Source organism: Mchenga conophoros, linkage group LG16 (assembly GCF_057382185.1).
Source record: "Mchenga conophoros isolate Kocher_MC1m ecotype Shallow Benthic linkage group LG16, M_conophoros_male_GT1.1, whole genome shotgun sequence".
Lineage (NCBI taxonomy): Eukaryota > Metazoa > Chordata > Actinopteri > Cichliformes > Cichlidae > Mchenga > Mchenga conophoros.
Window position 1 is genome coordinate 40,645,504 of NC_140541.1, and position 22,441 is coordinate 40,667,944.

Below are 22,441 nucleotides of genomic sequence, written 5' to 3' on the forward strand. Positions count from 1 at the left end.
GGTATAACAGAATAGCTTTAGTGTAGTTGTTGTTTTAAACTTGAGTAGGAACTTATACAAAATGCAGCAAGATATTTTAAAAACAGTTTTGTTGATTAAAAAACACTATATCGGATTCATATCGGTATCGGCAGATATCCAAATTTATGATATCGGTATCGGACATAAAAAAGTGGTATCGTGCCATCTCTATTACAAATACAGCAGAGCTGATCTGGGATCAGTGTGTTCACACCTGCAGCTACAACAAGGTTTCATGTCTCCACACGTCAGCATGTGAACTTTACTCTGACTCAGTCTGAGCAGTCAGACGGCATATTTTTAAAGTTAACACATCAGCACACACAGAGCTGAGCCCCTCCCACCTGTGCTGAGTTTCAGGTGGAGCCCCGCCTCCTTCCAGGAAGCAGCTCACCTGTGTGTCCGTGTTTAGTGTCCAGGTGTGGAGTGGAGCTTGTTGTTGGTGTGAAGAAACTGTAAGTTTGCTTTGTTTCCTCCTTTAACAATTTGTCTTTAGGAACTTTACTGTTTGTTCAGCTCGTGTTTGATTTCTTCACACAACAAACTGTGTGTGTTTGTATTTCCGGTCTCTCCATTAAAGTACTGGTGTCAAGCCAGCCTCCAATTCGAGACTTGCAGTCAAGCCAGCCTCCAGTTTGTTTTACGTTCCCTGTGTATTCAAAGTATTACGGGAATGGATGTGGAAACCGGATTTCAAAATAAAAGCCAACTTCGAGTGAATTAACAGATATGTTAAGAACATAATAACATATAATTTAGGCTTTTTTTTTTTTTTACAAACTCTAATGTTAGATCTATATGACACAGCCTTGTACCCTAATTGTGCCCTGTCACTATCAAGGCCATCTTATTTTGGATTTCAAAGTAAAAGCCCTGTGAATCTTCATTTTTGAACTACTCTTTCAATGACTTAATAATGCTCTTAAAAGCAAAAGTCGTATTTCCAAATACTATTTGAACTTTATATCAACACTTTCCAACCACAGTCTTTTTACAGTGATACCATATCAATATCAAGTCAGTCTGATTTTGCCTTTCATAGTAATGGCCCTTTGAAATTGTCCATAATTGACTTAATCTTCTAACGATTCAAAATGCTCTAAAATGAAAAATTCTTGTTTCCACAGGGTAATTCCACCTTAGATCAACAGTATACAGCCCCACAGTGATACCATATCAATATCAAGTCATTCTGATTATGCCTTCCAAAATAAAAGCCTTTTTAAATTGTCCATAATTGACCTAACTTTCAGTGATTTCAAAATGTTTTAAAATGGAAATTTCCTGTTTCCACAGGGTAATTCCACTCCAGATCAACAGTATACAACCTCACGATGTTACCATATCAATATCAAGACATTCTGATATTGCTTTAAAAAATAAAAGCATGTTCAAACTGCCCATATCTGAGTTGCTCCTGGAACAATTTCAAAATGCTCTAAAATGGCACATTCCTGTTTCCACAGGGTAATTCCACCTTAGATCAACAGTATACAGCCCCACAGTGATACCATATCAATATCAAGTCATTCTGATTATGCCTTCCAAAATAAAAGCCTTTTTAAATTGTCCATAATTGACCTAACTTTCAGTGATTTCAAAATGCTCTAAAATGGAAAATTCCTGTTTCCACAGGATAATTCCACTTTAGATCAACAGTATACAGCCCCACAGTGATACCATATCAATATCAAGTCATTCTGATTATGCCTTCCAAAATAAATGCCCTTTCAAATTGAGCATATACGGCCTACTTTTTTGACGATTTCAAAATGTTCTTAAACAGAATTTTGCTGTTTCCACAGGATAATTTCACTTTAGTTCAACATTATACAACCTCACGATGTTACCATATCAATATCAAGTCATTCTGATTTTGCTTTCAAAAATAAAAGCATTTTCAAACTGCCCATATCTGACTTGATCCTGGAACAATTTCAAAATGCTCTAAAATGGAAAATTCCTGTTTCCACAGGGTAATTCCACCTTAGATCAACAGTATACAGCCCCACAGTGATACCATATCAATATCAAGTCATTCTGATTATGCCTTCCAAAATAAATGCCCTTTCAAATTGAGCATATATACGACCTACTTTTTTAACGATTTCAAAATGCTCTAAAAGTGAAAATTGCTGTTTCCACAGGATAATTTCACTTTAGGTCAACAGTATACAACCTCACGATGTTACCACATCAATATCAAGTCATTCTGATTTTGCTTTCAAAAATAAAAGCATTTTCCAAATGCCCATATCTGACTTGATCCTGGAACAATTTCAAAATGCTCTAAAATGGAAAATTCCTGTTTCCACAGGGTAATTCCACCTTAGATCACCAGTATACAGCCCCACAGTGATACCATATCAATATCAAGTCATTCTGATTTTGCTCTCAAAAATAAAAGCCTTTTCAAATTGTCCATAATTGACCTAACTTTCAGTGATTTCAAAATGCTCTAAAATGGAAATTTCCTGTTTCCACAGGGTAATTCCACTTTAGATCAACAGTATACAGCCCCACAGTGATACCATATCAATGTCAAGTCATTCTGATTTTGCCTTCCAAAGTAAAAGCCTTTTCAAATTGTCCACAATTGACCTAACTTTCAGTGATTTCAAAATGCTCTAAAATGGAAATTTCGTGTTTCCACAGGATAATTCTACTCCAGATCAACAGTATACAGCCCCACAGTGATACCATATTAATATCAAGTCATTCTGATTTTGCCTTCCAAAATAAAAGACTTTTCAAATTGCCAAGATACGACCTACTCTTTTAAAGATTTCAAAATGCTCTAAAAGTGAAAATTGCTGTTTCCACAGGATAATTTCACTTTAGGTCAACAGTATACAACCTCACGATGTTACCATATCAATTTCAAGTAATTCTGATTATGCCTTCCAAAATAATGGCCTGTTGAAAATGCCCATAATTTACCTAACTTTCAGTGATTTCAGAATGCTCTAAAAAGGAAGATTTCAGTTTCCACAGGGTAATTCCACTTTAGATCAACAGTATACAACCTCACGATGTTACCATGTCAATTTCAAGTCAGTCTGATTTTGCTTTTCAAAATAAAAGCTTTTTCAATTTGCCCATATATGACTTACTCTTGGAGCGAATTCAAAATGCTCTAAGATGGAAAATTGCTGTTTCCACAGCATAATTCCACTTTAGATCAATAGTATCCAACCCCACAGTGATACCATATCAATATCAAATCAGTCTGATGTTGCCTTCCAAAATAAAAGACTTTTCAAATTGCCGATATACGACCTACTCTTTTAAAGAATTCAGAACGCTCAAAAAATGAAACTTGCTCTTTCCACAGGATGAATCCATGTTAGATCAAAAGTGTACATCCACACCATGGTACTACTTCAATTTCAAGTCATTCTGATTTTGCCTTCCAACATAATGGCCTGTTGAAAATGCCAATAACTTACCTAACTTTCAGTGATTTCGGAATGCTCTAAAAAGGAAATTTTCTGTTTCCACAGAATAATTTCACTTTAAATCAACAGTATACAACCCCACAGAGATACGATGTTAAGATCAAGTCACTCTGATTTTGCCTTCCAAAATAAAAGTATTTTCAAATTGCCCGTAGACGACCTACTCGTTTAACGATTTCAAAATGCTCTTAAATTGAAAGATGCTGTTTCCACAGGATAATTCCACTTTAGATCAACAGTATCCAACCCGACAGTAAAACCATGTAAATTTCATGTTGGTCTGATTTCGCCTTTCAAATTAAAGATGTCATTCTAAATAAAGAAATTACAAAACAGCTTGCAAACCAACCATGACATCTTTCCACAGACTTAAAATATAAACGTACTATCAATTACAACCTAGTGGCAATTTCAGCTTCCTTTTACATCATCTTTATGATTCAATTCTGTCATAATCAATTGAGTCTGATTTTGCTTTTCAAAATGAAAACCCAATATGTGTTGAAACAGCAATTTTCATTTTTAAAACATTCTGAAATAATTGAAAGAGTATATCACATATGGACAAATTCGACGGGCCATTAATTTGAAAGGCGAAATCAGACCAACATGAAATTTACATGGTTTTACTGTCGGGTTGGATACTGTTGATCTAAAGTGGAATTACCCTGTGGAAACTGAAATCTTCCTTTTTAGAGCATTCTGAAATCACTGAAAGTTAGGTAAATTATGGGCATTTTCAACAGGCCATTATTTTGGAAGGCATAATCAGAATGACTTGAAATTGATATGGTAACATCGTGAGGTTGTATACTGTTGATCTAAAGTGGAATTACCCTGTGGAAACTGAAATCTTCCTTTTTAGAGCATTCTGAAATCACTGAAAGTTAGGTAAATTATGGGCATTTTCAACAGGCCATTATTTTGGAAGGCATAATCAGAATTACTTGAAATTGATATGGTAACATCGTGAGGTTGTATACTGTTGACCTAAAGTGAAATTATCCTGTGGAAACACGCAATTTTCACTTTTAGAGCATTTTGAAATCTTTAAAAGAGTAGGTCGTATCTTGGCAATTTGAAAAGTCTTTTATTTTGGAAGGCAAAATCAGAATGACTTGATATTAATATGGTATCACTGTGGGGCTGTATACTGTTGATCTGGAGTAGAATTATCCTGTGGAAACACGAAATTTCATTTTTAGAGCATTTTGAAATCACTGAAAGTTAGGTCAATTGTGGACAATTTGAAAAGGCTTTTACTTTGGAAGGCAAAATCAGAATGACTTGATATTAATATGGTATCACTGTGGGGCTGTATACTGTTGATCTAAAGTGGAATTACCCTGTGGAAACAGGAATTTTCCATTTTAGAGCATTTTGAAATCACTGAAAGTTAGGTCAATTGTGGACAATTTGAAAAGGCTTTTACTTTGGAAGGCAAAATCAGAATGACTTGACATTGATATGGTATCACTGTGGGGCTGTATACTGTTGATCTAAAGTGGAATTACCCTGTGGAAACAGGAATTTTCCATTTTAGAGCATTTTGAAATCACTGAAAGTTAGGTCAATTATGGACAATTTGAAAAGGCTTTTATTTTTGAGAGCAAAATCAGAATGACTTGATATTGATATGGTATCACTGTGGGGCTGTATACTGTTGATCTAAGGTGGAATTACCCTGTGGAAACAGGAATTTTCCATTTTAGAGCATTTTGAAATTGTTCCAGGATCAAGCCAGATATGGGCATTTGGAAAATGCTTTTATTTTTGAAAGCAAAATCAGAATGACTTGATATTGATGTGGCAACATCGTGAGGTTGTATACTGTTGACCTAAAGTGAAATTATCCTGTGGAAACAGCAATTTTCACTTTTAGAGCATTTTGAAATCTTTAAAAGAGTAGGTCGTATCTTGGCAATTTGAAAAGTCTTTTATTTTGGAAGGCATAATCAGAATGACTTGATATTGATATGGTAACATCGTGAGGTTGTATACTGTTGACCTAAAGTGGAATTATCCTGTGGAAACAGCAAAATTCTTTTTAAGAACATTTTGAAATCGTTAAAAAAGTAGGTCGTATATATGCTCAATTTGAAAGGGCATTTATTTTGGAAGGCATAATCAGAATGACTTGATATTGATATGGTATCACTGTGGGGCTGTATACTGTTGATCTAAGGTGGAATTACCCTGTGGAAACAGGAATTTTCCATTTTAGAGCATTTTGAAATTGTTCCAGGATCAAGTCAGATATGGGCAGTTTGAAAATGCTTTTATTTTTGAAAGCAAAATCAGAATGACTTGATATTGATATGGTAACATCGTGAGGTTGTATAATGTTGAACTAAAGTGAAATTATCCTGTGGAAACAGCAAAATTCTGTTTAAGAACATTTTGAAATCGTCAAAAAAGTAGGCCGTATATGCTCAATTTGAAAGGGCATTTATTTTGGAAGGCATAATCAGAATGACTTGATATTGATATGGTATCACTGTGGGGCTGTATACTGTTGATCTAAAGTGGAATTATCCTGTGGAAACAGGAAATTTCCATTTTAGAGCATTTTGAAATAACTGAAAGTTAGGTCAATTATGGACAATTTAAAAAGGCTTTTATTTTGGAAGGCATAATCAGAATGACTTGATATTGATATGGTATCACTGTGGGGCTGTATACTGTTGATCTAAGGTGGAATTACCCTGTGGAAACAGGAATTTTCCTTTTTAGAGCATTTTGAAATCACTGAAAGTTAGGTCAATTATGGACAATTTGAAAAGGCTTTTATTTTTGAGAGCAAAATCAGAATGACTTGATATTGATATGGTATCACTGTGGGGCTGTATACTGTTGATCTAAAGTGGAATTACCCTGTGGAAACAGGAATGTGCCATTTTAGAGCATTTTGAAATTGTTCCAGGAGCAACTCAGATATGGGCAGTTTGAAAATGCTTTTATTTTTTAAAGCAATATCAGAATGTCTTGATATTGATATGGTAACATCGTGAGGTTGTATACTGTTGATCTGGAGTGGAATTACCCTGTGGAAACAGGAAATTTCCATTTTAAAACATTTTGAAATCACTGAAAGTTAGGTCAATTATGGACAATTTAAAAAGGCTTTTATTTTGGAAGGCATAATCAGAATGACTTGATATTGATATGGTATCACTGTGGGGCTGTATACTGTTGATCTAAGGTGGAATTACCCTGTGGAAACAAGAATTTTTCATTTTAGAGCATTTTGAATCGTTAGAAGATTAAGTCAATTATGGACAATTTCAAAGGGCCATTACTATGAAAGGCAAAATCAGACTGACTTGATATTGATATGGTATCACTGTAAAAAGACTGTGGTTGGAAAGTGTTGATATAAAGTTCAAATAGTATTTGGAAATACGACTTTTGCTTTTAAGAGCATTATTAAGTCATTGAAAGAGTAGTTCAAAAATGAAGATTCACAGGGCTTTTACTTTGAAATCCAAAATAAGATGGCCTTGATAGTGACAGGGCACAATTAGGGTACAAGGCTGTGTCATATAGATCTAACATTAGAGTTTGTAAAAAAAAAAAAAAGCCTAAATTATATGTTATTATGTTCTTAACATATCTGTTAATTCACTCGAAGTTGGCTTTTATTTTGAAATCCGGTTTCCACATCCATTCCCGTAATACTTTGAATACACAGGGAACGTAAAACAAACTGGAGGCTGGCTTGACTGCAAGTCTCGAATTGGAGGCTGGCTTGACACCAGTATTAAAGTCAGTGTGTAATGTTTCCTGGCTAACATCAGCTGTGTGCAGCTTAGTTCAGCACAAATCTGCCGCTCCATAGTTCACGGTAACGGACTCACAGCTGGACCAACGAGGCCGAGTGTGTCCGCCACTCTGAGCTACGTTCGTGTTTGTGTACTTGTAGTTTGTACTTTGAGTTCACTCAGAGCCCACAGAGGACGCAGCGTACGTGATGACGTCACAGCCCTTTACCTCCTTTACTGTCACTGTGATTAATATTTACACACGAGACACCTGCAGAGCTCTGACGCTAAGCTAGCACACAGCATGCTAACACTAAGCTAACACTAAGCTAACGCTAAGCTAACGCTAAGCTAACACTAAACTAACACTAAGAGTTCTTACAGACACGAGTTAAAAAGCTGCTTTTAGTGTGTGATCAGAGTCCAGGACTGAGAGCAGCAGCAGAGCTGATGGATGATGAATTACTGGATGGAAGAAGCTTCTCATTAGCAGTGAATCAGTGTGTGTGCAGTTCTCTGCAAACTCAGCAGCAAGAATTAGTGTGAAGCTTTAACTCTGCTGATCCTCTTTGAATCCTGGATCAGCTGAAACGTTTAAAATGTTGTTCACACGTGTTGGACTGACTGAAGCTTCCAGTCACAGTGAATCAGTGTGTGTCAGTGAATGCATCGTGTGTGCTTCAGGCTCCATCTAGTGGACTGATAGCAGAGCAGCTGATGGCAGCTTCCTCTGCCTCACACTGCTGTCTGACTGCATCCAGCTGACACTGAGATGAAGCAGGAAAGAAGCAGCTGATATTTGGACAGCACACATGATGAAAGGAGGATTTCAGCTGATGTGCACATGAATGATTTGTGTTTCCTCTGCAGGTAGAAAGTGTGTGTGAGCTGAATTGAGCAGCATGGATCAGTGTGAGGACAGAGAGGAGGGAGTCCCTCCCTCTAAAAGCACTCTGTGTGGGGAACATGAGAGCCAGACCAAAGCTCAGAGGTGAGATGACCATCTCTAACTGTCCATGACTCTTCTCCATGTCACAGCTCAGCACTCACATCACTGCTGCATCATTATTCACAGGAACCAGCCTGGACCTCCACCCAGCTCTGTGTCCTTACAGAGTGACGCGTCTAAAGATCGTCTCATTCATTTTAAATCCCAGCCTGTGTCTGCTGCAGAGAGGTGAGCTGTTAGCAACATGAACTCTTTGATTAAACTGCTTGATGTTGTTGGATATAAACTACAAACACGTCGTTCCCTCAGTCCCATTTAAACTGTCTTTTAAAACAAGCCTTTGGTTTCTAAACAACTGAAAACCCACTTCAGCAAACAGGAAGTGATCAGAGCGTCCGTCCACTTCCTGTCAGGCCCTGCAAACATTTCATATTGAAGAAAAGTAGCTGACATCTCACATTTTTACTCCACCACATTCAACCATTTTGACATTTTACAGCATGAAACTCTTGTCACATGACTCCTGTTATGTTATAGAGTCATGTGACCACCAGGGAGGGATTTGTATGGATGAAACACATTCAAATCAATCTGATTCATCAATGGAAACATTTTTGGTGTAAATGCAGCAACACTGAAAACGCTGAAGATAAAAACACAACAGATGAAATATGAACAAATCGAGGCTTTGAATACACGTGTGTGTGTTTGAGACACAGAGATAAATGGATTGTGTGTCTGTCCTATTGCTGCATGAGGGTTTTATTGTAGATTTTGTGCGTGTACACTTTTGACCACGAAGGTGTTGAAAGGGCGTAAAACAGTTGGAGGCACCAGAGTGAACACTAGTGCTGTCAGTAGATTAAAACATGACTAATTAATGACACAATCTTCTGTCATTAATCCTGATTAATCACAATTACTTGATCAATAGCTGCAGTTACATTTTTCCAACTTTATATTTAAGCCTGTAACAGACGTTTACACCATATAATGAAGTCAATGCAGAATAAACACAAAGAATGTTAAACGCTTCAATTCAAAGAGACTTTGAATAGTTTTCAGTCTTTAACTCAGCTTCTCTGCTGTAAATACAACTTTGTAACAAACATATATACTAAAAGCTAAGTGTGCACTAATATATAATAATATATAATCTATATTACTGCTGTTAATGAAAATGTTTAATCAGACTCATCACAGGGTTACTGTGGATTAATTTGGATTAATCACCATTTAACATCATTTTTAATGTAAACGAATCAAAGTTCATTTCATGAGCAAACAGACTCGAGAGAAAAGGGCAAATTTACACACTTAACATGTTTATTGAACATGTAAACATTGATAAACCTCCTGAATGAGCCGACCCCCCCAGGGACAGTCCTGCATGCTAATGATGGGCTCTGCTCTGTACCTGCAGGATTCTGTCAGCCACAAACTCCTCAGCTGATCCTGAATCTGAGCCCATCTGTCAAACAATCATTTTCTTCACAGGTCTGTGGAGGTGGCACTGATCCTGCAGCAGTCTAACACTCTCTGTCACTCTTCTTCAAGTCTTTGACACGAGGAACCAAAACTATGTCATTAACAACACTAACAGGTCTGCAGTTTGTCCACTTGGCAGTTGTGTCATCAGTGCTTTGCATTGTTGTGATATTTTAAGCTGGAAGTGCTTCGGTGAAAAGAAAATTCCTTCTGTCACGATGTGCAGAATCCTTCATGTTGGTCGGCTGGTCCGTCTTGTTATTTTTTTAATGCTCAAACTTTCCATCGGGAGGTCAGTGTGTGTTTGTCATCTTCCATATTGAGCTGATTGGTTCAGCTGCCGTCACTAACAGATGTGCTGCATATCTGCACGTGTGCAAAGGTAACTCTACTCGGACAAACTGCTCGAAGTGCGTTGATAGAAACATTTCAGGGATTTTGAGTCGTTCTGCATCCAGATGTGTCGTGTTAAAGGTTTTTATCATGTTAATCATGATAACAGATGAACCCCTAACCCTACATGTTAATTTTGACAGCACTGCTAAATCCTTTTTAATGTTCTTCTGTCAGATCATTGATTAGACTCGACTCCAAATACGAGACTCGGAAAACTCAAATGAAAACTCAAATCAAAGCAATGAGAAAAGGACTTCTTGTGTTAGAATGAAAACATATGGAAGTGGTCAGGTTTCAAACACTCGATGAATCTACTGCACAGTTACATTCAGGGACCTTTGGCCTCCTGAGAGCATTAGTTGATGGTTCATCACAGTTTTCTCAAAGTTTCCTCTGAGCTTCTGCAGCATCATCACTTCCATCACTGACGAAAGAAAGTTCATAGAAAACAGAAAATATATCTTCAGAATCTGAGAGTCTAAAACTTGACAGACTTGATTCAGATGAAGTTATTTGAGCAGAAACTCCTGGATCTTTATCCTGTGTTGATCTAATCCTTCATGGTTCCTCCACAGAGTGGAGCAGCAGAGCTCAGAGGTTCCCAGTGGTCAGTCTGCCCAGCAGCATCAAACACAGCTGGACTCCATATTTATGGTCTGTACATGTACAACAACTACTGTTACATCTGTTCTGTTCACAGTCATCTCCATGCTGCTCTTTGTAGACCAGTGGATCGTCAGTGTGTCCAACATGGATCTGATGTTTGGCTCCATGATTTCAGTCTGATTGGCTCATTCATAAATATTCTGTTCCAGCTGCTGGAGGACAACATCATCACTTTTGTGAAGAACGAGCTGAAGAAGATCCAGAAGGTTCTAAGTCCAGATTACCCAGAATGCTTAGAGAGTCAGAGGAGCAGCAGCAGAGAGGCGTTTGTGAAGATCACAGTGGACTTCCTGAGGAGAATGAAGCAGGAGGAGCTGGCTGACCGTCTGCAGAGCAGTAAGAGGATTTATCTAAAGATTTAAGCTGCTGGATAAATGAACATTTTCCAGAGATGGAAGATGGAGCAACATGTTTTAAAGATTAGTTCTTTTTGGAATTGAGTGTTTATTTTTCTTCTCATTCAGAACTTCAAGCTCCAGTTTGTCATCGTAACCTTAAATCCACCCTGAAGAAGAAGTTCCAGTGTGTGTTTGAGGGCATCGCTAAAGCAGGAAACCCAACCCTCCTGAATCAGATCTACACAGAGCTCTACATCACAGAGGGAGGGACTGCAGAGGTCAATGATGAACATGAGGTCAGACAGATTGAAACAGCATCCAGGAAACCAGACAGACCAGAAACAACCATCAGACAAGAAGACATCTTTAAAGCCTCACCTGGAAGAGATGAACCAATCAGAACAGTGCTGACAAAGGGAGTGGCTGGCATTGGGAAAACAGTCTTAACACAGAAATACAGCCTGGACTGGGCTGAAGACAAAGCCAACCAGGACATCCAGTTCATATTTCCATTCACTTTCAGAGAGCTGAATGTGCTGAAAGAGGAAAAGTTCAGCTTGGTGGGACTTGTTCATCACTTCTTTACTGAAACCAAAGAAGCAGGAATCTGCAGCTTTGAAGACTTCCAGGTTGTGTTCATCTTTGATGGTCTGGATGAGTGTCGACTTCCTCTGGACTTCCACAAAACTACAATCCTAACTGACCCTAGAAAGTCCACCTCAATGGATGTGCTGCTGATAAACCTCATCAGGGGGAAACTGCTTCCCTCTGCTCGCCTCTGGATAACCACACGACCTGCAGCAGCCAATCAGATCCCTCCTGTCTGTGTTGGCATGGTGACAGAGGTCAGAGGCTTCACTGACCCACAGAAGGAGGAGTACTTCAGGAAGAGATTCAGAGATGAGGAGCAGGCCAGCAGCATCATCTCCCACATCAAGACATCACGAAGCCTCCACATCATGTGTCACATCCCAGTCTTCTGCTGGATCACTGCTACAGTTCTGGAGGATGTGCTGGAAACCAGAGAGGGAGGACAGCTGCCCAACACCCTGACTGAGATGTACATCCACTTCCTGGTGGTTCAGGCCAAAGTGAAGAAGGTCAAGTATGATGGAGGAGCTGAGACAGATCCACACTGGAGTCCTGAGAGCAAGAAGATGATGGAGTCTCTGGGAAAACTGGCTTTTGATCAGCTGCAGAAAGGAAACCTGATCTTCTATGAATCAGACCTGACAGAGTGTGGCATCGATATCAGAGCAGCCTCAGTGTACTCAGGAGTGTTCACACAGATCTTTAAAGAGGAGAGAGGACTGTACCAGGACAAGGTGTTCTGCTTCATCCATCTGAGTGTTCAGGAGTTTCTGGCTGCTCTTCATGTCCATCGGACCTTCATCAACTCTGGACTCAATCTCCTGGAACAACAACAAACAATCTCTACGTGGTCTAAACTATTTAACAAACTAAAACTTCAATCTCTCCACCAGAGTGCTGTGAACAAGGCCCTACAGAGTCCAAATGGACACCTGGACTTGTTCCTCCGCTTCCTCCTGGGTCTTTCACTGCAGACCAATCAGAGTCTCCTACGAGGTCTGCTGACACAGACAGGAAGTAGCTCACAGACCAATCAGGAAACAGTCCAGTACATCAAGGAGAAGCTCAGTGAGAATCTGTCTGCAGAGAAAAGCATCAATCTGATCCACTGTCTGAATGAACTGAATGATCGTTCTCTAGTGGAGGAGATCCAACAGTCCCTGAGATCAGGAAGTCTCTCCACAGGTGAACTGTCTCCTGCTCAGTGGTCAGCTCTGGTCTTCATCTTACTGTCATCAGAAGAAGATCTGGATGTGTTTGACCTGAAGAAATACTCTGCTTCAGAGGAGGCTCTTCTGAGGCTGCTGCCAGTGGTCAAAGCCTCCAACAAAGCTCTGTAAGTACATATGTGATCATAGCTTTAGCTTTTAAATGTTTATTCTAGTTAACACAGATCAGGTGGAACAACTCAAATAAAATATCAAAAATATTAAGTGGTCATCGGTACTCAGTTTGTTCAATACTGAATACAATGGAGCACAAATTGTCCACGTTTCTGAAATATTTCTGGGTGTAACTGTCACCAAAGTGCAATTTAGACCTGGCCTGTGGTTGTTATCTAAGTGATAATCATCAATTCTACTAAAACAAATACAAAATAAAGAAATTTGACACATTCTGTTGATATCAAAAGCACACTGAACAATTCAGTGTTGTTTTACTGCTGTTCTCTCTTCACTTCTTCTCCTCTGATTCTCTCCACATGTTGCTCTGCATCAGTGCTCAGTTTCCTGACAAAACAAGATGAAATATTGCTAAATATAATAGTATCTCATTACGCTTCAGCATAAGTGTTTTATTTTTGTAATTGTTTATCTGTTATTTTTCAGACTGAGTCACTGTGACCTGTCAGAGAGAAGCTGTGAAGCTCTGGCCTCAGGTCTCAGCTCTCAGACCTCTAATCTGAGACAGCTGGACCTGAGTAACATCAACCTGAAGGATTCAGGCGTGAAGCTTCTGTCTGAAGGACTGAAGAGTCCACGCTGTACACTGGAAACTCTCAGGTGAGATCAAGCATTTTTCTTTCATCAACTGACAGAATTAGCAGATTAATAATAAGGCAGTCCTCTAATAAGAGGAGAAGTGGAGGTGTTTTGAAGGGCAACATACTCTTATGTTAACAAGACAAGAAGTAGTTCCTGGGAACTGCTTCCTTTGTTATTGTCTAAGTAGAAACATGATGGTGAAACAGTGATGAGTTTGCAGAGGTGGATCCACAGCACACAACACAACAATGCTGTTGCGTGCTGAAAGCAGACTTCTCACAGATTCTGAGGCTGCAGGTTTCATCACTGTCCAACCAAAATTCACTGAACCAGCAGTAAATGAACGTCCAAAACGACGCTTCATGTTTAAAAAACAGATGATCAGGGGGATTTGTGTTTACATCTTTTTTGTGTGATCTGTTCACCTGCTGTTTCAGCTGTTTGGTGGTTGTTGAGATGGTTTTGTGAACTTTTAGCTGAGATTCTGACGTTTCTGTAGATACCACACATGTCTAATTACTTTGTACAGCATGAATGGCCATAACGAGGTTTTTAACAGTAAGAAAAGTTGTAAAACTTCAGAAAATATAGTTAAAAGTCCAAAACCTTCTACGACTGGTGGCTTGTGGTAAGGAGCAGATCAAACGAGTAAAGAATTACGTTATAATTATAAATGGCTTCAACAGCACATTCAGGTCTGTGAGACTCATTCAGACACTGAGCCGTGGCTCTGTGCTACATGCACATATTTCTGCATCTCTGCCATTCAGACAAACTTTATATATAGTTTATTTTATGTAGGATTCAATACTGAACTGTACATTTAGTCTTTTTAAAGGCAGCAAGTTTTATTCAGTGTTTTCATGAAAGCCTTATTTTTATCCATTTACTGCTATTAGGAAGAACACGTGAGGTTTAAGACCTGGACCAGTTTGAAACCTTTTGTCCTCCACAGTGGAAAATGGGTGGAAATAAAAATGGGTCTCACTTTAGCCAGCTCCTAATTTTATCAGTTCTGCTCTCAGCGTCTCCTGTATATCTCCTGTATAAATGTTGCACTCAGCTTTGTGGTCTCCAATATCACTGAAATGCAGCCAGATGCTGCTCATTTTGCCTTTTCACTCTTTCCTGACACGCTTGCATTTCAGTACAGCTCCCATTTCTCTGTGTACTGGTCTCTACCACTACCCTTGCTGTCTATGGGACATGTCCTCTTTCACATAATGGTATGATCCCAGTCTGTCTCTTAAAGTGTTTGGCCACATGGTTTGCTCATCAGTAGTGCATTGTGTACTTATTTTAATAGTACTGCAGTATGAGAAGTGCAACATTCAGTGTGCAGAAACAGATCAGGTGCTTTCTAACAGCAGTGTTCCCTTTAACACAGCAGCAGTTCAAATATTTCTGTCAGTCTGAGCTGAAACATGAATCTAATCAAATATCAAATCAAAGTTCTTTGCCTCTGCCAGGACGTTAACATTTGATCTAGTTTTTTACAAAGTTCCCTCAGCGTCCAGAGCCACCAACATACCTTTGATCAACACCAAGTGAACATTTATAAATGTGTGTTTCCAGAACAGGAAGCAGCAGAACTATTGTTCTGTTATCAGGCAGCAGCACAAACGCTCATCAGCTCATTTACTGTGCAGGACTTTGAGTGTGTGAAGTGTGTGTTTGTGCTGGATTTCCTTTGGAGAATCTCAGTCAGAAACCAGACAAAGAAAAACTCTTTCAACAGTCCAGGTTGAGTTGACAACATGAACTGCATTTATCTTCCTCTGACTGACATGTTCTTCCTCCTCTGCACCGAGCCAGCTGCTGAGACTCACAAGCTCATTGACATTTTCTGATGATAAAGAAACTCTCTTCTTCTGCACAATATGAGCAGCAACAGAGAAGAAGCTTTCACAGGTACAGATGTTGCAGCTGTGGCCAAGTACATGTGCTGCATGTTGGAGCAGCACTCTAATGGACAGGCCTCTGTACTGATGGTGGGCTCTGCTCTGTATCCACCACACTGTTCTCAGCTGAGTCTTCCTCCTGTTCACAATCACACTCTGATCAAGCATGTTCACGTTGTAACGCCGTGGCTTTCGTAGTCTCTCCTTTTTCTACAGCTCATGTGTTCTTCTTGTGATGCTGCGTCTTGAGGCTCATACATGCCGTCATTTGTTGATCCTAAGAACGTTCCTCAGACCGACTTCTTCAACAACAGATAACTTTAGTTGTATCAACACTGCCTCCTGGAACAGTTTAAAATGAACATGTCAAAGATCTGTACCTGTCTCCATGTTTCTGTCCCCGCCCCTTTCTTTCTGTCCTGGGTCATGTGAGCGCTGCAGTAGTATTAGGCCCACCCTCAATGCTCCCATTGGCTGAGATGCATAATGACGCCCATTTCAAGCCAGCACTGATCAACATCCCTCCTGTGACCCATGGCTGTTATATTCAGAGCCAGTGAGCACTTTCACAATAATCATGATTTTAAAAACTGTGATTAAAATAATTGCTGACGTTAATCAGTTAATGAGTTAACGAGATAATAACAGGTTAAGTTGCCCTAATAATTAGACTTTGATGACAAACTGATGTGATCTCCATGTTTCCTTTGTTGGACTGTGGGCGAGTGTCAGAACTGAATGTACTGAGTAACATGTAGAGTTTAAACATGTGTCAGTTCCAGTTTTAGAGCTCTAAAGTGCAGCTATCATGTTAGGAATATGTTAGGAATAGACAGGAACACTGAGCACACTGAGGTCAAATCTTTATTTTACCACTCGCTGCATTCTTGATGTTCATGAATTCAGCAGCTTCATGATTGTCTGCAGCATTAATCTCATATTTCCATTAAAGTGTTGAATTTGACTGTTTGATGTTCTTTATGATCTCTGGCACCAGTTCATCTGTAGGCTGAGCTCAGTCCATCCATTTAGTGAAATGATGTTTAAAGGTCTCCTTGTTCTGTGAGCGTGCACAGATCCTGAAGCAGAAAGCCTGGGTTACAGAGAAATGATCATCATTGTGATGATGCTCACCATCTCTGACTGGGATTTGAGGTTTTGTCAAAGCAGCAAAGAAAGCCTGGCTATGTTGGACTGGGTGTGGCAGCAGCTCCCAGTTTGAGTTCAGGAGACAGACACCCTCTCTACTTTGAAGATCAGCTTCAAACTTTTTCCTTTTTGATAAAGCTTATAGTTCGAGCTGGATCAGGTGACCCTGAACCATCCCTTAGTTATGCTGCTATAGGCTCAGGCTGTTGGTGGACTTCCCATGATGCTCTGCTCTCTTCTCCCCTCTTTTCACTCCTGATGCTTTTATATGTCACTACTGCGTGTCCTTAACTTTTGTCTCTCTGTTTTGTTCTTGTCTCTCTGAGCTCATCTCTTCTCTTTCCCCTCACCCTGCAACCAGTCATGGTAGATGCTCCTCCTGGAGCCTGTTTTCACTGGGAGGATCTTTGTGTCAAAGGGAGTTCTTCTTCCCACCATCACCAAGTGCTGCTCACAGTCGATTGTCTGATGTTTGGGGCTTTCTCTCTAATATTGGAGGCTGTTACCTTACACTGTTAAACAGCTTCAGATGACTGTTGTTGTCTGTTGGGTATTGTCACTTATAAATAAAGTTACATTGAATGGATGTATGGATGGATAGATGTTATTGTGACAAAGAGAAAACGGTTGTTGACAGATGGATTGTTGTTTTGTGTGTCTGCAGTCTGTCAGGCTGTCTGATCACAGAGGAATGCTGTACTTCTCTGGCCTCAGCTCTGAGCTCCAACCCCTCCCATCTGAGAGAGCTGGACCTGAGCTACAATCATCCAGGTGACTCAGGAATGAAGCTGCTGTCGGCTGGACTGAAGGATCCAGGCTGGAGACTGGACACTCTCAGGTATGGAGAGAAAATCTGATAGAGGAGGAAGAGCTGGAAACATTTCCCGTGTCTTTCACTCACTTCCTGTTTGTTTCCTGCAGATGAGACATGAACAATCACACATGCAGGAATATTTTCAGGGACAGACACACTAGTCTAGCTGGATAGTTCATGGATATTTATGTAGGGGTCTCCAAGGAGTCTGTTTGCAGGAACATTTAGGTCACAGGTGTACCTGATATAGATACCAGTGTACCTAATAAAGTGTCAGCTAACATTTGGAAATGGAAGCTTAAATAATGACAAACTGTACATTCACAGCTGAAGTCACAATAAATTTGTTCTGAAGTGCACATTTTTCTGTTATTGTTCTCAAAACAACAGAATGAGAATGAAATATTGATTCTAACAGGGCCCATAAACAGCATTAGCTTAGTAGCATTAGCTTATCAGAGTTTCCATCATGGTCACACAAATCCTTAGCAGAGAAAAGTGGCCTACTTAGCAATAGCTGCTCAAGTTGTATAAAGAAGGGGAAAACAGTATTAGCATTAGCTGCTAATGGCAGCTTACTTAGCATAAACTCTTCACATCTTTATAATGCAAGGGAAAGGAGTCACTCATGGAAGCCTATTTAGCATTAACGTCTCACATCATTATAACACAAGGGAAAAGGGTATTAGCGTTAGCTACTAATGCTTATTCACCTCAAATTAGCTTTAGCTGCTAATGGTAGCCTACTTAGCATTAACTCCTCACTAATATAATGCTAATTCACATCAAATTAGCATTAGCTGCTCATATTGTTATAAGGAAAGAGAAAACGGTATTAGCATTAGCTACTAATAATTATTCAGCCCTAATTAGAATAAGCCTCTAAACGCAGCCTACTTAGCATTAACTCCTCACATCGTTGTTACCCAACGGAAAAGAGTATTAGTATTAGCTACTATCATTTTTAATAAGTAAGAGAAAACAGTGTTAGCATTATTGAATAATGCTAATTCACACTAAATTAGAATTAGCTATTTACAAGAGCGTACTTAGAATTAGCCGCTCACATTGTTAAAAAGTAAGGGAAAACAGTATTAGTATTAGCACATAATGCTAATTCACGTCAAAGTAGCATTAGTTAATAATGGCAGCCTACTTAGCATTAACTGCTCACTAATATAATGCTAATTCACATCAAATTAGAATTAGCTGCTCACATTGTTAAAAGGGAAGGGAAAACAATATTAGCATTAGCTGCTAATAATTATTCACCTAATTAGAGTTAGCCCCTAATGGAAGCCTAGTTAGCATTAACTCCTGACATAGTTATAATGCAGGGGAAAAGGGTTACCATTATCAGATAATGCTAATTTACATCAAATTAACAATTGTTAATAATGGTAGACTTCGTATCATTAGCTGCTGTCATTCTTACAAAGCAAAGGAAAACAATATGAGCATTAGCTGCTAATGCTTTTTCATCTAAAATTAGCATTAGCCACTAATGGCAGCCTACTTAGCATTAACTCCTCACTAATATAATGCTAATTCACGTCAAATTAGCATTAGCTGCTAGCATCAGCCTACCTAGCACTAGTTGTTCACATTGTTAAAAGGGAAGAGAAAACGATATTAGCATTAGCTACTAATAATTATTCACCCCTAATTAGAATTAGCCGCTAATGGCAGTATACTTAGCATTAACTCCTCACATTGTTATAATGTAAGGGAAAAGAACTAGCATTATCTAATAATGTTGACCGTGGCCCACTGGAAAAGTTCAGAACTAAAGATTTAGGAGTGTTTCTCGATAGCTCTTTCTCATTTGAGAAACAAATGAATTCTGTTATTAAAACCAGCTGTAAGGTTTATATTGTTGATTGATGCTTAGAAATATTTACTCATATATGCTTAGAGTTTTATAATCGATTGCATAATGATAGAGGTTTGATCCTTATTAGTCTGTAAAGACTCTGTGTGCCTTCCAGAGTGCTCTGGCATGCACACAGCACTTGGGGCCATGAGAGAGGTCGTACCCTCTCTTACTGATTTATGGTGTAGGACAGAGGTCTCAAACTCAATTTAGCTGGGGGCCGCTGCAGGCAGAGTCTGGGTGAGGCTGGGCCGCATTAGGTTTTCCACAAGAAAGGCATGGTTAAAAAATTCCAATCTTCTCAAATCTCTTTATTTTTATTTTTTAACACAAAATATGAAAAATAAATAAACAAATTAAGAATTAATAAGAAAATAAATCAATCTGTAATACATAAATAAAATAATAATAAGATGCTTTTAGTCAGTGAACTTGTGTGTTTCTTTCAGTCTTCTATATCTGCTGTATTTAGATTGAAATGTCTGTATTAACAGTTCTATAACCTTCTTCTGAACATGAATGGAACACTGTAGAAAATGAACTGTTCTTCTGAACATGGCTTCTCTTGCCTACTCCTTGCTGCTAGAGACCTGGCAGCGTTTCCTCTCGCATAGCCGAGCCAGATTTGGCCTGAGGGAGGAAGCAGTTGCGACCCTCAGTATGTCTTGAAGATGATCATCCTTAAGTCTGGACCTGTACTTGGACTTATTGAAGTTCAAAGTGGAGAAGAGCTTTTGGCACAAGTATGTGCTACCAAAAAGGCACATGGTCCGCTTGAACATTCGGGAAAGCCGAGGGAAACTAGGGCTCAAGTCTCTCAAAAATTGTCCAAGCTTGTCTGCTTTTCCACTCACCTCCCTGAACTTTGCTTTGAGTTCAGAGTTGCACTGCAGCTCAATGAGCTCCATTTGAAGCACAGAAGGGGCATCTTGCACATCAAAGGAGAAGGGGTCCGCAAAAATGTGAAAGGTGGCTCTGTGTGTCTTGAAGTCAGCAAATCTGTGATCAAATTCTTCCTGTAGCATCAAAATGACATCAACATACTCGTCAGCACTGAATGGTGTGCCTGCATCCACGAGTGCTTTGCATGCTGGGAAATGGCAAAGGTTTGTCTGAGAGAGCTGAGCTTTCCAGAGCGCCAGTTTTGTGGAGAATGCTCTCACGTTGTCATAGGCAGCACTGACAAGTTGCCCCTGGCCTTGTAACGTCTTGTTCAGTACATTAAGCTCATGTGTCATATCAACAAGAAAAGCTGAGTCCATGAGCCATTTGGGATCAGTTAGCACAGGAACACTAACTCCATCCTTCTCCATGAAGGCTTCACTTCTGCTCTCAACTCAAAAAGTCTCTTTAATACATATTTCCCCTGCTGAGCCAACGTACCTCAGTGAAGTCGAGCACATCCCCATATTCTGACTCCATTTCCTCTAAAAAAGCACAGAACCTTCGGTGCTTTAAGCCCCTGGATCTGATTTGGTTGATGCATTTCACAACAATAGACATCACATTGTCAAACTTCAGGCATTTGCTGCAAAGGACCTGCTGATGGATGATGCAGTGCAGAGCAATGGCCTCCTCCACGCCTTCCTCTTCCAGTTTGTTTTGTGCCACCAGTCCATTTTTCCTCCCTGTCATTGATGGCGCTCCATCTGTTGTTATTCCAACAAACCTCTTCCATGGCAAACCAACATTCTCAATGGCATCACACAGCTTGTAAATATCTGCTGAGCGGTGGTCTGGCCATGCATTGGAATTACTGTGAGCAGCTCCTCCATCACTTCAAAACTGTCATCAACACCACGGACATACATTGGGAGCTGGGCAGTGTCGGTGATGTCTGTGGTCTCATCAAGAGCGACTGAGTATACACTGAAACATTTGGCTTTCTCACACAGTTGGTCATAAATGTCACTTGACAGGTCAGAAATGCGATCTGCTGCGGTGTTGGCAGAAAGGCTGATGTTGCTAAACTGACCTTTCTTTCCCGGACAGACTATATTTGCAGCCTGCAATATGCACTTTTAGACAAATGCACCTTCTGTGAATGGCTTCCCTGCTTTAGCAATCATCTCACTAACCACGTGGCTCCGACTGCTGCATTATTCTCTTTGGTTGCTTTCTTGGAGAAATCTTGCTGCCTCAGTAGATCTGTTTTAAGACTGGCAACCCGGTTCGCTCTCTCGTCTCCCTGGTATTCTGCATCCAGCTCAGCATGTCTAGTTGTGTAATGACGTTTCAAATTGTATTCCTTGTGCAGCGCAACTTTCTCTGTGCAAATAAGACAGGTCGGGGTGCCCCTGTGCTCAACAAAGAAATATTGCATTTCCCACTTTTCCTGAAATTGTCGGTGCTCATCACCAACCTTTCTCTTCACCGCAGGCTTTGAAAAAGACATGTTTGGGGCTATGTGACATTTATAATTCTACTTGGTGTCACTGTCGCATTGAAGTTTCAATCAAGCGTTTAGCCGACGGACGGGGAACGTCTCAACGCGTAGAGAACGTCATTTCTGCTTCTTTTTCTTGCAACCGTAGCACGGCGATCGGCAGATAAAAAGCCGGTAGCAGTCTCCTTTGTTTTTACGCTCGATGTTCATGTCTTTCATGACGACACGAACACCGTGGCGTTTGCAGATGGTAGAAAGTGCAGGGATAGCGAGCGCAAAAAAGGCGAGTGCTCACGGCGCCGGGCTGTTGTTACAGGAGAAAGAAGCGGAAATGACACCGTGACATATAACAAATAACATCAGCTGTTTCTGATGTTAGTTGTTTTGACTGCTTTTACATTATATTGAAATATATGTAATGTTCATGTTTGCTGCAATGCAAACGCAGTGATGCAAATAAAAACATGGAGCCACAAATTACGGTGCGACCCTATAATTAGTCCGGGTTACCGGGGACTGTTGTTGCCGATGAACAGGTGTCGCTATGTGACTGCAGACTAAATTGGGCTGCATTGAGTTCATGACTTTTCTTTTATCCCGCCGCCTACGCATCACTGTGAGAGTTAATATGAGATCTCTCTCTGTGGAAAAATAACTTTAAATCC

The 22,441-nt window shown here is 39.8% G+C and overlaps 1 protein-coding gene across 1 annotated transcript in view; it reads left to right on the plus strand.

The window, feature by feature from the left end:
• Window positions 1-432: 432 nt before the first annotated feature.
• Window positions 433-22,441, plus strand: part of LOC146557371 (protein NLRC3-like) — a 26,334-nt gene continuing 4,325 nt past the window's right edge. The window contains exons 1-7 of the mRNA XM_085249988.1: window positions 433-476; window positions 8,111-8,231; window positions 8,316-8,417; window positions 10,649-10,727; window positions 10,889-11,075; window positions 11,204-13,004; window positions 13,498-13,671. Coding sequence (XP_085106114.1) covers window positions 8,143-8,231; window positions 8,316-8,417; window positions 10,649-10,727; window positions 10,889-11,075; window positions 11,204-13,004; window positions 13,498-13,671 — 2,432 coding nt within the window. The 5' untranslated portion in view covers window positions 433-476; window positions 8,111-8,142. The remainder of the gene's footprint in view (window positions 477-8,110; window positions 8,232-8,315; window positions 8,418-10,648; window positions 10,728-10,888; window positions 11,076-11,203; window positions 13,005-13,497; window positions 13,672-22,441) is intronic.